The sequence below is a fragment of the Podarcis erhardii genome (assembly GCF_964252035.2).
Source record: "Podarcis erhardii genome assembly, chromosome: 1".
Taxonomy (NCBI): domain Eukaryota; kingdom Metazoa; phylum Chordata; class Lepidosauria; order Squamata; family Lacertidae; genus Podarcis; species Podarcis erhardii.
This window is the reverse complement of record NC_138497.1, coordinates 97,391,419-97,405,340: the sequence shown is the minus strand read 5'-3', so window position 1 is coordinate 97,405,340 and position 13,922 is coordinate 97,391,419. Positions and strand designations below refer to the sequence as shown.

General features: G+C 37.9%; 1 protein-coding gene across 1 annotated transcript in view; it reads left to right on the top strand.

The window, feature by feature from the left end:
* The window catches only part of ACTR3 (actin related protein 3), a 34,374-nt gene that overhangs the window by 17,013 nt on the left and 3,439 nt on the right, over positions 1-13,922 (top strand). The window contains exons 2-9 of the mRNA XM_081873194.1: positions 1,714-1,769; positions 4,349-4,473; positions 5,626-5,736; positions 6,688-6,783; positions 8,885-8,992; positions 10,045-10,188; positions 10,856-11,029; positions 12,244-12,336. Of these exons, the coding sequence (XP_081729320.1) occupies positions 1,714-1,769; positions 4,349-4,473; positions 5,626-5,736; positions 6,688-6,783; positions 8,885-8,992; positions 10,045-10,188; positions 10,856-11,029; positions 12,244-12,336 (907 nt within the window). The remainder of the gene's footprint in view (positions 1-1,713; positions 1,770-4,348; positions 4,474-5,625; positions 5,737-6,687; positions 6,784-8,884; positions 8,993-10,044; positions 10,189-10,855; positions 11,030-12,243; positions 12,337-13,922) is intronic.

Here is a 13,922-nt window from a genome sequence, read left to right as displayed (position 1 = left end):
TATTGAAACATTCTCTAAATCACAAGCATTGTTTGCTTGAGTTAATATTGTATGTTTCTTACTAATGTTTATGATGAGTTTATGGGTTATTTCCCAGGTTACTGAATCTTATAAATATTCCACTAGGGTTGCATCATGATGCTTAAAATTTTAACAAATTTGATGGAGAAGTATGAGTTACCTGAGTTACACATAATTGAATAGCATTTTTGAAAATGGGATTTTTATTTAGAAGCAGTTTCTGTGCACTGCCTGGAGTAAATGGCACATACTTAAAAACACTAGGGATCCTGTTGTGATTTTTATTCTATTCTATTTTTTACCTAGCAGACAACATGTGTGATCCTGTTGTAGATTATCTTCTTTCTCCATTGCTAAGGTCCAGCTCTCTCCTCTGGACTGGTGCTGTACTGATATTTTAAGCAGTCAGTGGTGCTGTGTGTTGCACAGTTGTTCCCCAAAAAGATATTTTGGGTGTTCCAACAGTAACAAAGCTTCTGCTTGCATTATTTGAAGGACTAAAATCTATAGTAGGCACTATATTTTTTAAATAAACAGCAGTTTATAATCTAAAAAAGTATAGGATATGGAGAAGAGGAAAAGAAGCAAGGCGTAAAGTACATGTCATTGATTGCCAGATGGTGAAGGCAAATTGGATTCTGGTAAGTGCAATGCACGGAGGCATTTTAAAGACCTTTAAAAAGCCTTTGCCTTTGATAGGAAATAAAGGCAAATGTGTGAAGGAAAAGCAATTAGTTGTGCACCATTTGCAAAAGAGCAAAAGTGAAAAATTTAGAGAGCTGAGGTTTGATGCAGGGACGAGAGACAGAGGGAGAACAAGTTGTTAAATTTGTGCGTGGTTGCCAGGCATTGCTTTGCTGTATGTTAAAGTACTAAGTACAGAGTGATCACTTAGATGTGAGTACATGAAGTGGCTATGATTCAGTAAAATATGGTTAATTGCTTATGATCTACAATAGCTCATTCCACATACACTTCTTTACAGCACGCACCACCTAAGTCCTGTGAAATGCTAAAAATGGTATTTTAAGATTAAATTTTAAAATCCTCAAGGAAGCCTTATTGTCTTATAAGCCAACATTGTCTTATAAATATGGACTGCAACACTGAAACCCTTGACTTGAATGGTGATATTTGTTGTTCATGGGAGGCAAGATAATTGCATTCCTTAATTAACAGAGTAAAGCTGCAATTCTAGAAATGTGCATAGAACTAGATGGGTTTTGAAACTTGTAGCTAAGCTGATCACCTCATTTAGCAAGGGAAACAAATTCTAAATGAAGAAGCTGCTAACCTTTTCAGCTACTTTACTAGCTGCAGCAAAACTCATAAAAACATGGTGGTTTTGCATGCATGTATCTTGAACCTTTGCCTTTGCTGTTTAGGATTTCTGCCTAGAACAATAATATTGCATTGAGCAGTCCATCTTCATAATTCATGTGGATTAAGGGTTGAATAATATAGCTTTGGCATCATGGTTATCAAGAAAGCAGTTATGTTTCAGGTATTCAAATCCTCAAATTGGTCTGGTGTTTTAAGTGGTAAAAATTCACAGTAAGAGTCATCAGTGATGGGATATCAGTGGGAATATTTTTGTTAATCAGTATCTGTTTTTATGACATTGGTTTGTAAGTGCTGCCTTTTGTTTGGTGACTGGTAACGTAACCTATTACTGTTTCTTGGCCTTTACAGGTATACCAAACTGGGATATGCTGGTAATACAGAGCCACAGTTCATCATTCCATCATGTAAGTTTTATGTTTGTGATCAGTTTATATTTGTGTTCAAAGATATATCCAGTTCTTAGTTTCGAGAATAGGTGTATATTTTTAAATGCTTTTTTCCTCACAGTAAACATTGCAGCCACTTTGTTTCTCTTGTAGTCATTCTGCTACTGTGCTACGTGGAGCTAAGCCATGGTTATATCTGAACCTGGGTTTGTAGTTTGCCTCATCCACAAACCATGAGATGTAAGTTTTTAAAGTTATGGGTATAATGGCAGCAAGACAACCAAGAAAGGAGTGAAATGGTTGTGATGTTTACTATGAGTACCTACACACTTGTGTATTAATGTTTAGCCATGGTGTGGTTTAGCATTATGTATACAACTGATACAATGTCTGATGCAAATTACTGTGTAGTTTTCAAATCATTCTTGAAGAACAAACTCCAGAATAGCGAAAGATATTCTAATTAGACTCTAGCACTGCAGTGCTGAGTTTTGGAGGATCTTTCCCCAGCTGTTCTGTTTCTTGGCTGCCCTAGATTAGCAAGTGCTGCTGGCTCCTCTTGCTTTGTGTGCCTTATTCTTTCTATGTGTCCTGTGAAATTCAAGTCTGTTCATGGGAAAACTGTTACGGAACTCTCATATGATCAGTAGATGCCCTTTTTCAACTTTGGGTCTGCAGATGTTGCTTGGGATGATGGGAGTTGCAGTCCAACAACATCTGGGGACCTGAGGTTGAGAGAGGCTGCTCTCAAGAAAGAAAACTCACACCAATTTATTATTTCTATCTGAAAGGAACTGCTGCTCAAGGGGCTATAATATCAGCTGATGAAATGAAAACATCTATTGCTCTTCCATCCCCAAAGGCCAAGTTCATGAATAATTATACTAAGTGCAATTGCTTGTTGTAATTCATGCTCCAGAATAGGATTATCTTTATTAGAAAAGTACTGATTTTTAATACTAATTTAAACAATCCCGGGCTGCTTTGAAAATGAGAATATAAACTTGTTCTCGTCATTTTTCTGTATCATGGGAGAAGGCTTGTGGAACCTGGTCTTTCAGCAGGACCGATGGAGAGGCCTTGCATTATCATTTCTCCTTTGATAGCCTGGTTGGAATGGCTGCTGATTGGGTGGAGGGATTCCTTTATTTAGTACATTTATATGCTGCCCATCTAGCCAAGTTCTTCATGTTCATTATAGCTTGTAGTATCCTGAAGGGTGGCATTGGTGGCATCCTTCATAAGGAATGATGGTGCACTGCAACTTGAAACATCTACATTAGACATGTAGTTTTGCATAAATATCTCACATAATTGTGGATTTTTTTTACTGCAGAGATAGGCTTTTTAACAGGTAGAAGGAGGTTGAGGTAATCAATGTGGTAAAAAGAGCTTTCAGAAATTTAGCTATGCCTTTTCTTGCTTTCTTTGCTAATGCTGGAGGAAACTATTAGTCATATTTATATTCAGGTCCCCCCCCCCCTTAATTCGTGATGGTGCGATATGGCTCAAAATGCCATTGATTGATTGATCTTTACAGTACTGAACATACTTGCAGTTGTGAATGAACTATTCCGAAGAAGTTATCACTGAATTTTCTTTTAAAGATTTTAAACTAGAGGCTTAATCAGTGTGCACACTAATGCCCAATGCAGTACAAACACAACTTTATTTGTTTTTAAAGCGTTTTATTCTTGCGGCACACAAATCCAAGACAACCACTTTCTTGCCGGCACAACTCCCATCTTTTTCTTCTACCCAGACGTAATTTCCAGGGCACTGCTTTTCTAGGGCGCTGTTTTTCTTCTTTTCTTCTTGCTCTGAAGTTGCCCAAAATAATTCCACTACATCTTAAATTTGGACAAGGGCAAAATTATTAAGTGGTGTTTGGAAAGGCTTTTTGCATTGTTTCCCACCCCATCCCCTACCCAAGACCTGTTGCTTCTTCAAGTTGTGATGGTGATATCTAATAAAACTGAATTGAAATGACTGAAGGATACCTAAAATCAAAAAGCAAACAAACAAATAAAACTTTCTGGCCAGGGCTATTAGCCCAGTACCTCAATTTTCTATTATAACACTTCTGCTTATTCAGTAAAAATGTACATTTAGAACTAAAATGAGAGATTTGTAGAGGAATGTGCTGAGAGATTAATGCGATGTGGTAGAAAAGGAGGCCATGAGAAACCAAATGAGAAAAGGGATGAGAAACTAAATGAGAAAAGGGAAGCTGTAGAAATGTAATAAAATTCCAGTAACTTATTGCGTAGGAATGGAGACATATAACTGCAATGAGGGTACATACAGTAAGTGGTACAGAGTTCCTTCCTTGGTGCTATAGAATTGGAGAGTTCCTGATAGATTTATGTGGCAGAAGCACACTGCACCTACAGATTACTTTCCTTGTGGGTGTCTTGAAGTCTATTCCTCCAAGTCATTTGAAATGTATCTATTTAGAAAGTTAGATTGTGTACCCACTAAATGAATAACCTCCTCCTTGGCAGTACTTGCAACAAAATGAATATCGCTTTGAAAGTTTAGGATACATATCTCTCTCGGCTGACTGCAACTCTCTCCCCACCCCCCACACTTTTAAGGTATCGCTATCAAGGAATCTGCCAAGGTTGTCGATCAAGCACAGAGAAGGGTTATGAAAGGTGTGGATGACCTAGACTTCTTTATTGGGGATGAAGCAATAGAAAAACCAACATATGCAACAAAGGTATTTACAACTAGAACTTTTGCTACTTTTAAATAAAAAAGAAACCACACAATGAATTTACCCTGCCGTAGAGATTTGCCTGCTCATTACATTACAGAGGTTGTTTTATAGAATGATAATGCATAAAGTACCATAAAACAATGATAATGTTGCAACTCGCAAGTCTCTGGTTGGAATGAATAAAATATTTTGTGGTTATAAGATTGCAAGTTTATTTAATACATTTCTGTCCTGGTAGTTGAGCCAATATCTCAGAGCAATATTTTAGAGAATGAAGAAGGTTGTGTTATCCTCAGGAATGTAATTCTAAAGTTTGGAAGTCACAGCAGAGAAGGGCCATCACTTGGGTCACAGCCATCTCGCTGAAGAAATGGTCCCCTGGTCACATTCTGTGACCAAACTGCCACATTTGTGTGCAAGTCACTAGAAAAAACTTAGCCAAATGCCATAACTCAGAACCAGCATGAAACATTACCAAACAAAATGCGCTCTATATGGGCCTACCTTTGACCATCCAGCTCTCTTTGAATTAAAAGAGGAACAAATGATCTTAATGTGAAAGATCCTTTTAGGCAGTGAAATAGCATAGATCAACATGAAGAAGGTGAGTTGTGTCACTAATTTTTTTGGTGGCGCTCTTCACCTAAATAGTTTTGTGCCTGCCCTCCTCATTCAAGGAATCCGGTGTTTTGTTTTTTCAATATAGTAAAAGTTATGTTGTATCTTACTTACATCAACAGTGCATCCAGAAACTAAATAATTATCAGTGGAATTTGGCCGTTATGTTTCATTGTGAGTTTCCCAGAGGTTGCTAATGGGGGTGAGTGAGATGTTAGATTAAATGGACCCTTACCTGGATCCAACAGGGCAGGTCTTATGATTTTATGTTAAGTTGATATTCAGCTGAACAGCATAGCTGTGTAAAACATAGTTGGGATATAGAGTACTGTTGTTTTTATCTAGGATGTTTGAAAAGACTGAGATGTAGTCCTTAAATCCTACACACAAGAATAAGTATCTTGAACAATTTATACGCTGAGCAAATACCTTGCAGACTAGTTCTTTTGATCTTCATACAGAATTATATTTATGTAGCTCTTAACATAAAATGCCTTAAAAAACCCCCTCTTTTAATTGCAACATTTTCAACAGTGGCCCATCCGTCATGGAATAGTTGAAGATTGGGATTTGATGGAGAGGTTTATGGAACAAGTAATCTTTAAATATTTAAGGGCAGAACCTGAAGATCATTATTTTCTATTGGTGAGTACAGCCTATCTTCCATTTTTTAAGCGTTCACAACATTCTCTCAGCACAGTGTAGAATAAATTTTAACTTGCAAGAGAGTTGAGGCAGAAGTAGCAGCTTGAACACATGCACGGTAGCAGTTACTGATTAAAGGAGTTTTTCTTTTTGGAGTGTTAAAAGCCACAGAGCTTCTGAATTTTGGATGACTGCTTCAGTTTCTGTTTCTTTTAACTTGCACCAGCTCTCTCTAGAGCTGAATAATGGTGTCCTGGCAACTGCATTTTACATAAGTATTTCTCCAGTGATGCAACAGGGGTATATCTGGTGTTTGAGTAGAATTAAGACTGCTAAAACAGCTGCTGTTGCTTAGGGACAAGCATTAGTCAGTGACATTTGGTTTCTTCAACTTTTTTCTGCTGGGATTCTTAGAAAATAGGCCTTGAGTGGCTTCAAACTCACATGAGAACATTTTTGATTTTAACAATGGGCCCAGGATCTATATGGCCCCTATGTCATATTTCAGAATTGGATGCAAATTATCTTGTTAAATTTCTCTATTTTTATATAAAATGGTAAATGGAAAAATGAACACACAGGTACATTATTATAACAGAAGTATTGTTACATTAAAGATACTTTGTTTAATGTAGTATAGTCAACTCTAAGATGCTAAACCTGTATTTTGACTAGAAATGCCAGATTAATTTGTTCTTTGTGAATTCCGATATGAATTGGTCCAACTAACCTTTCCTTCCAGAACCAGAATGTAGATTGAAACACAGTTATTATTTGGATTTGTCATGCTTCTGAATTTGTGATATAGTTCATGCTCAAACACATTAAATGTGTATAGGAATGGGTATTTTAAGATAAAGTAAGTTCTTCTGTTGTTGTTTTTCTACAAGTACAACTCAACTGTAAAAAGCTGTGTTTCAACTGAGCTGACTGGATGATTTTGCTTTACAGACTGAACCCCCTCTAAATACTCCAGAAAACAGGGAATATACTGCAGAAATCATGTTTGAGTCCTTCAATGTTCCCGGGCTTTACATTGCTGTTCAGGTGAAACATCATTTAGTTTAAAGTTGAGATAAATGTTTTAAGTAACGTTCCTTAAGAGGAGAATATGCAAGCTGTTGTGCAGAAATTGGGACTGGCACCGGATTTGGAACCTCTCATGTGGACTCTGACCCAAAAAGTAATTTCTGGTTTAATCCTCCTGAAGGACCAGAACAATTCACCTTGTTCTTGGGGCCAAACTGGATGCCACATTGCGATAACCATGTTTAGAATTAAGTCTGCTGCCAAATCTCTTTACTTTTTGCATGATTGGATTGGTGTGGAAGCTGAATCTTACACCATCTGAACTATTCTGCCTCCTAGCTTTTTATGCTGTTTTTCTCCCATGAATGTTCTGGCAGACATTATTTCCAGTCACAGAGAGTGGCTGCTTTTTAAAAGTGATATTTGGTGGGGAAATATGAGCAGGTTGATTTCCCCACCAGCCAATGCTATGCTTTAAATCAATCCCCGCCTGTCCTGTTTGTCAGCTGGCACAAGGTTGTAAGCTGTTGCCATCATGTCTAATTGTGATCCCAATTGTTGTATTGCAAAGAAATACATGAGCAAATAACAACAAGCTGTAATTATTCCACAAAAGGAGTACAAAAAACCGTGTTCACGCACTAGAAGATATGATTATGAAAAGAATGTCTTAACCCTTTGAAGTTACATCTCTCTGTTTCTGTTGGCTCTTTGAATTAGGACACTACACTTGTGTAGATTTCCTGAACTTGCAATAAGGCTCTCTGTTAAAGCTAAGAGATATAAATAAATTTATAAACATCTATTCTAAGCCAAAAATGTCCCTTTGTGGACCTTAAAACAGAGGGTAATATTTAAAATTCATTAAGCAAAGTATTCATACCAATGAAAATTCAATGTTAAACGCATAAAGTTGTTCTGAAATTTTGTTTTGAAAAGCAGATTATGTATTTCATAAACATACATTGCCCCACATTTAATCTCTGAATAGCACTTTCCTCAGGTTTCTTTTCAAACACAACACAAAAGTCCATATGTGTATGTATATCTGTTTAGATTTAGAGCAGCTTTGCCTTCTTTCAAAGGGGAGACAACAGCAAAATTGTCACAGGAAGAATAGTTCTGTGTCTCAGTTTGATCTATGGAATAAGATGCACTTTGCCTCTTAAGAGAAAAGTCAGATAATGATTCAGAGACTTCACCATTCAGATCTGCATATATAGTTTACTGTAAAAGCTAATCTTTTCAACCTACCGTACTTCCAGAAAACAGCTGTCGTCTTGTGTAGGCTTGTGAGGATGTGGATCCTTAACCTTTCTGTTTTGAGTGTCTACAATAGTGTTTTAGTTCCTCCTCATTATGTTCTGTTGAATGCACGGCTTTTCATTGCACTCCTTAATTTTATTGCCTATGCCTAAATTCTTCTGCAGAAGATCTGCAGCAATAATTTGACATTTCTTTGCAATAAACTGTTGAATTTAATAAAATATTAGCTTAAAGAAAAGCTTTTCAGAAACACAATAATATTTTAGTACCCATAATATCCTTGGTACCAACACGGGAAAGATAAAGCCCACAGTAATTGATTCAGTATATGGGAAAATGGCTCCCTTGTCAGCTCCTGAGAAAGGGGTGCAATTTCTATGGGAAGCTCCTTTCAGAAGCCAGATCTTCTGCTGTTGCCTTCATGGTACAGAAAGGAGCTGTGCTGCAGTGATCCCTACGTTACAAGGTAATGTGAGAAAGGGCCCTGAGTTTTTAAACTGTTTAAAACTAGTGTGGCTTCAGCTATATAGTACCAGTTAGGTAGTTTCTATATATATCAATGCATATTGAGATTTTCCCAAAGCTTGAATTACAATAAATTTCCAATTTACTTGTTAACTTTTGGGTGCTGCTGCAATTATAGAAAGTAAAGTCTACCAATTTTTGAATACCGTTTTTAGGGTTTTTATTTCCAGTTCCTTTGTTCTGTTTTCTTACTTCTTGTTTTCTTCTGCTGCATGGTGCAATGTAACTATGTTAAATGGTTTTTGCCTGATGTGGCAATCTTTGCTTGAAGACTAGGCCTTTAGGCTGGTTATGAGATACTAAATCTCAAATTCTTTCCTTGGATAAGGCCGTCCTTGCCTTAGCTGCATCTTGGACATCAAGACAAGTAGGAGAGCGAACACTGACTGGAACGGTTATAGACAGTGGGGATGGTGTCACTCACGTCATTCCTGTGGTAAGTACACATAAATATGGGTGTGGTTTGTGGAAATCCACTGCTTCTAAAACTATCACTATTATGGGAAGAATAGTCTTGGCAGCTCTGTTCAGCATTTCCCCAGTGAACTAGGTGTTATATATCAAACAAGATTGTGCTAAAATTATTCTTATTTTTATTTTGGAGACAGAAGTTAGAGAAAATCTGCTTTATTTTTGCTTTAGGTATATAATTGAACTTTATAGCTTGTTGAAAGTTTTTAATGATTAAATCTGCAATGCTCCCAGTATAATATATGAAGGTATCCTTCAGCTAAATCTGCAAATTTTGTGGGGTTTGTTGCTTTTAAGGAAGACATGGCGATCTCTTTGGAAGTGATGCTGCTACCCCCACATTAAACAAAAATCATGCGGGCAGAAACTAAGCTTCCTGCACTTCATCCAGTGTAGATTTACTTCCCTTATTTTCTTCCTCCTCCTCCTCTGCCTTACAAGCTGGTGAAAGAGGAAGGCTATACTGTACCAGACTGATGATCCCCTTGTATATCTCTGTCTACCATTATCTGTTTACCCTATGTTAAAGACACACACCGTGTATGTCTCTGTGTGTGTGTGTGTGTGTGTGTGTGTGTGTGTGAGAGAGAGAGAGAGAGAGAGAGAGAGAGAGAGAGAGAGAGAGAGAGAGATATCTTCAGAATTATTTTAAGTTTGGATCCTTTAGTTTCAGTAGTGATAAACAAAATTTCCTCTCTTTTTACACAAAAATGGAAGAGCTTTAATACTTCCAGGATTCATTTCATTAGGAATCAGAGTGGAGAGATTGCTTTGTGTTGTTGTAGATGATGCTTTAATTAAGTGCTGGTATAAGTTATGGCGTGTAGAAAACCCACCATTATCTGTTCTGTAAAGGGAAATATCCATGTAACAGAAAGTGAGATGATAGTAGAGAGATGGAAACATGGGACTTGCTTGCGATATGTCCTGCTCAAGTGTTCACAAATATGTCTCTAAAGTTTGTATTTGGGATTAAGTTCACTGAAGGATTTTATTATTATTATTATTTACTTTCAGGCTGAAGGTTATGTGATTGGCAGCTGTATCAAACATATTCCAATAGCAGGACGAGATATAACTTACTTTATTCAACAATTGCTAAGAGAACGAGAAGTAGGAATCCCTCCTGAACAATCATTGGAAACTGCTAAAGCGGTGAAGGTAATGTATATTTTAAAAAGCAAATAGATATTTAAATAGATATTTCAGTAAGACTCAAAAACTGACACAGCATATATATGTTCTTTGCCACTACTGGTATTAACTTTAACAATTCAGATCAGGTGACTTATATATTGGAAATCAAGATGCTATCTTGGTGGTAACAAATTGCCAGTAATCTAGTTAATTCTCTGGGCTAGGAGGGTATTCTAATACTAAAAAGTACTTAGTTTAGCATAATGAAAAGTCATAATTACTTTTCTTGAGACTTTTCATGATTTTTTTTTAGCAGCTCTATTATTACTGACGGATTTTAAATTCTAAAGTGTATGATGGTATGGTATGTAACCATGGCAATAGTACATTTGAGCATGCATTTTCCGGAGTTAGCATCTCCCAACTAAACCCCCCCCCCCCCACCTAAGATAGTTTAGGCTGTCAGGTCTCAAGAATTTTTGCCTAGTGGTGCATAGAATTGTATCTAGCGCTGAGTGCTAATTATCTTAAATGTATGCAGTTAATACTAACTCAACATTTCTCTGGTGTTTTCATTTGTTTTTGGTTTTTTAAAGGAAGTTTCATTCCTGTTCCATTTAAACTGATCAAATATAAAACCTTAGTAGATTTTTGGGAATTTCTTTTGTAACTGTCTGCATCTTATTTCCAGGAACGCTTTAGTTATGTCTGCCCTGATTTAGTAAAAGAATTTAACAAGTATGACGCAGATGGTACCAAGTGGATCAAACAATATACTGGAATCAACGCAATCTCAAAGAAAGAATTTACCATTGATGTTGGCTATGAGAGATTCTTGGGGCCAGAGATCTTCTTTCATCCTGAGGTAAACTGGTGCAGATCTTCATAACGCACACAGAAGTATTCTTTTAGTCTTATCTTCTCAGAAGTAAATACTGTTGTGCTTGAACGAGTCTTGTTCCCTTGTAAGTATGACTTATGATTGCAGCTTTCATTTCAGAATGTAGGGCAGGTAGTGCCTTTCAAAGTTGGAATTAAAAGCCAGCGTACTTCCACCCCCCTTTTTAAAATAACCTTAGAACCCAATTTCTTGGTGCCGAGTTAATTATGTTGGCTTTAATGTTCAACTGAATCTGTTTTTAACTTTTGAGGATCGTGAAGCTTTAAGGCATTTCCCCCTGCTTCTTAAATGATACTCCGCTGAAGAAGAATCTGGGGCTGGAGGTGGGAGGAGAGATCTAGCTGTTATCACTAAAAGCCACACAACATGCTTCGTATAATAGTTTCTCTCTTCCCACTTCAAATTTGAAACCACCAATCTGGCTTCTGTGGTGAGCTGAGGGAACAGGAATAAATATTTCTTCCAGCTGATTCCCATTTTTTCATGCTGAATAAAACTGTTTGATTCAGTGCTTAGCATCTGAGATGCGTAGGCGGTCTCCAAAGTGTTCAGTACAATGCAACAGCAGGGAGAATGGAAAGGGTAAAGGGATTGGAAGGCTTACATTTTCCTGAATTCCTGTTCTTCAGTATCTGTATATGGTTGTACTTGGTTTTTTACCCTTTCATTTTTTTTATTAGTTTCAAATGATCTTTATTATTATAACACAGGACCTTTGAGAATAAGTGGTACTTCACAGAGGTACATAAGCAGGCAGAAGCTGCCTCAAACTTAAGAGTGTAAAAAAGCCATTGGGGAAGACTGTAGAGGCTGGTGAGGGAGAGACGAGAACAAAGATTATTCTTCAGAGCAAATACTGATTCTAAGTTAACATATTTTTTTAATTAGAATTTACCTTCAATTAAACTAGTGCTTCTTTTTCCATAGTGTCTCTCACATTGTTGTGTCTTAGTTTTTTCCATCTTACTAAATTCATCTCATCTAGCTTTCTTAATCCTTTCTTAAGAAATCTGCAATAATCTACACTTGCCTCTAATACGTTAAAGAGAAGGCTGATGCTTCAGTATTATGTATGGAAAATGAAACCTGTTTGTATTTGTTTTTTTAAATGCTCCATTAAGCAATAAAATTACTTGTAACCTAATCAGTTCTTTGCTGATACATACTTCTGTTTTTAGTTTGCTAATCCAGACTTCACACAGCCTATCTCAGAAGTAGTAGACGAGGTAATTCAGAACTGTCCCATTGATGTTAGACGTCCGCTATATAAGGTTAGTAAAGCTAAATAATGTTTGTGTGTATGTGTAAGAAAGAGAGAGGTTTTTTCAGAGTATATCTCTGCCTACTTGCTAAAGAGATCTCAATTCTTCTGTTGAAAGCACAATAATGGGCTATATTACAAGTGTAAGAATCTACCGTATGCAGTCTGACAAGTGACCCACCTAGCTTAGGGTCTACACTGACTGGTAGTGACTTTCCAGGGTTTGGGGCAAGGTGGTCCAAATTTTCATACCAAGTGGGCCTTGGGACACGGGTGGTGCTGTGGTCAAAACCACTGAGCCTCTTGTGCTTGCTGATCAGGTCAGCGGTTCGAATCCCCGCAATGGGGTGAGCTCCTGTTGCTCGGTCCCAGCTCCTGCCAACCTAGCAGTTTGAAAGCACGCCAGTGCAAGTTGATAAATAGGTACTGCTGCAGCGAGAAGGTAAACGGCGTTTCCATGCGCTCTGGTTTCCATCACAGTGTTCTGCTGCACCAGAAGCAGTTTAGTCATGCTGGCCAGATGACCTGGAAAGGTCTCTGTGGACAAACGCCAGCTCCCTCGGCCTGAAAGCGAGATGAGCGCTGCAACCCCATAGTTGCCTTTGACTGGACTTAACCGTCCAGTGGTCCTTTACCTTACCTTTACCTTTTACCTTACCAAGTGGGCCACAATAATACTTAGACATGGAACTCCCAGACTGCACATTGCCATGTCACACAGGGGCTGGGGAACGAGGCTCAAAGTTGGTGCCCCCTCTCCAGTCCTCATGCTGCCTTCCCAAAGCTGGGTAAGGGAGACGTGAGGTTCTGCCAGGGTCCTAGAGACCTCCCACCTCCTTCTCGAAAGCTGGGAAAGCACTAACTAGGCTTTAGGAAGCAGGCTGGAGGACTCTGGGACTATGTCAGAGCCCTCATACCTCCATTCCCAAGCCCAAAGCCTCACCCATCTTTGAGAAGGCAATGCGAGGGCTGGGTGGGCATCAAATGTTGCTGAGGACAACCAAAAAATACCTTGAGGGCCGCATGCTGGACCACCCTGGTTTGGGTTGAGAGTCTTCTCCGGGTTTACCAGAAGGTGCCAAGGACTGAACGTAGACTCTTTTGTGTGCTAAGCATGAGCACATTTATCCTGATTAGTCCTTCACTAATGTATGTTCAAGTGGATATTGTAAATAATGGGATTAATGGAATGAAATATATTGTTAAACTATAACTAGAAACAAAATATGAAAGGGTTAGGTTGTATCCCCTGCCGCTGTTCCACTATTATAAGCAAACTTCTGCTTGTGCAACAGAACTTCTCCTTCCCCTCCTACTCTCTGGTTGGAAGACCCTCTGGAGGAGGTTTTGAGGGAAAGAAGGGTGGAATGAATTTTGGCATGATCATTTAGGAATGTTTGTTGTGTTGCATAGGTTTTAAAATTAGGTTGACTCAGAACAAACTTATTAAAGAAGTTATTTAATAAATTTCTAGATTGAAGAAAGTGCACTTTAAGTATCTAAACATCTGTAGTAATTTATAATCTAGCCTTTCTTTCATGGGGTGCTCAGCTTAACACTGATTGTAAAGCCATAAAATTCTCAGGCTATCTGTAA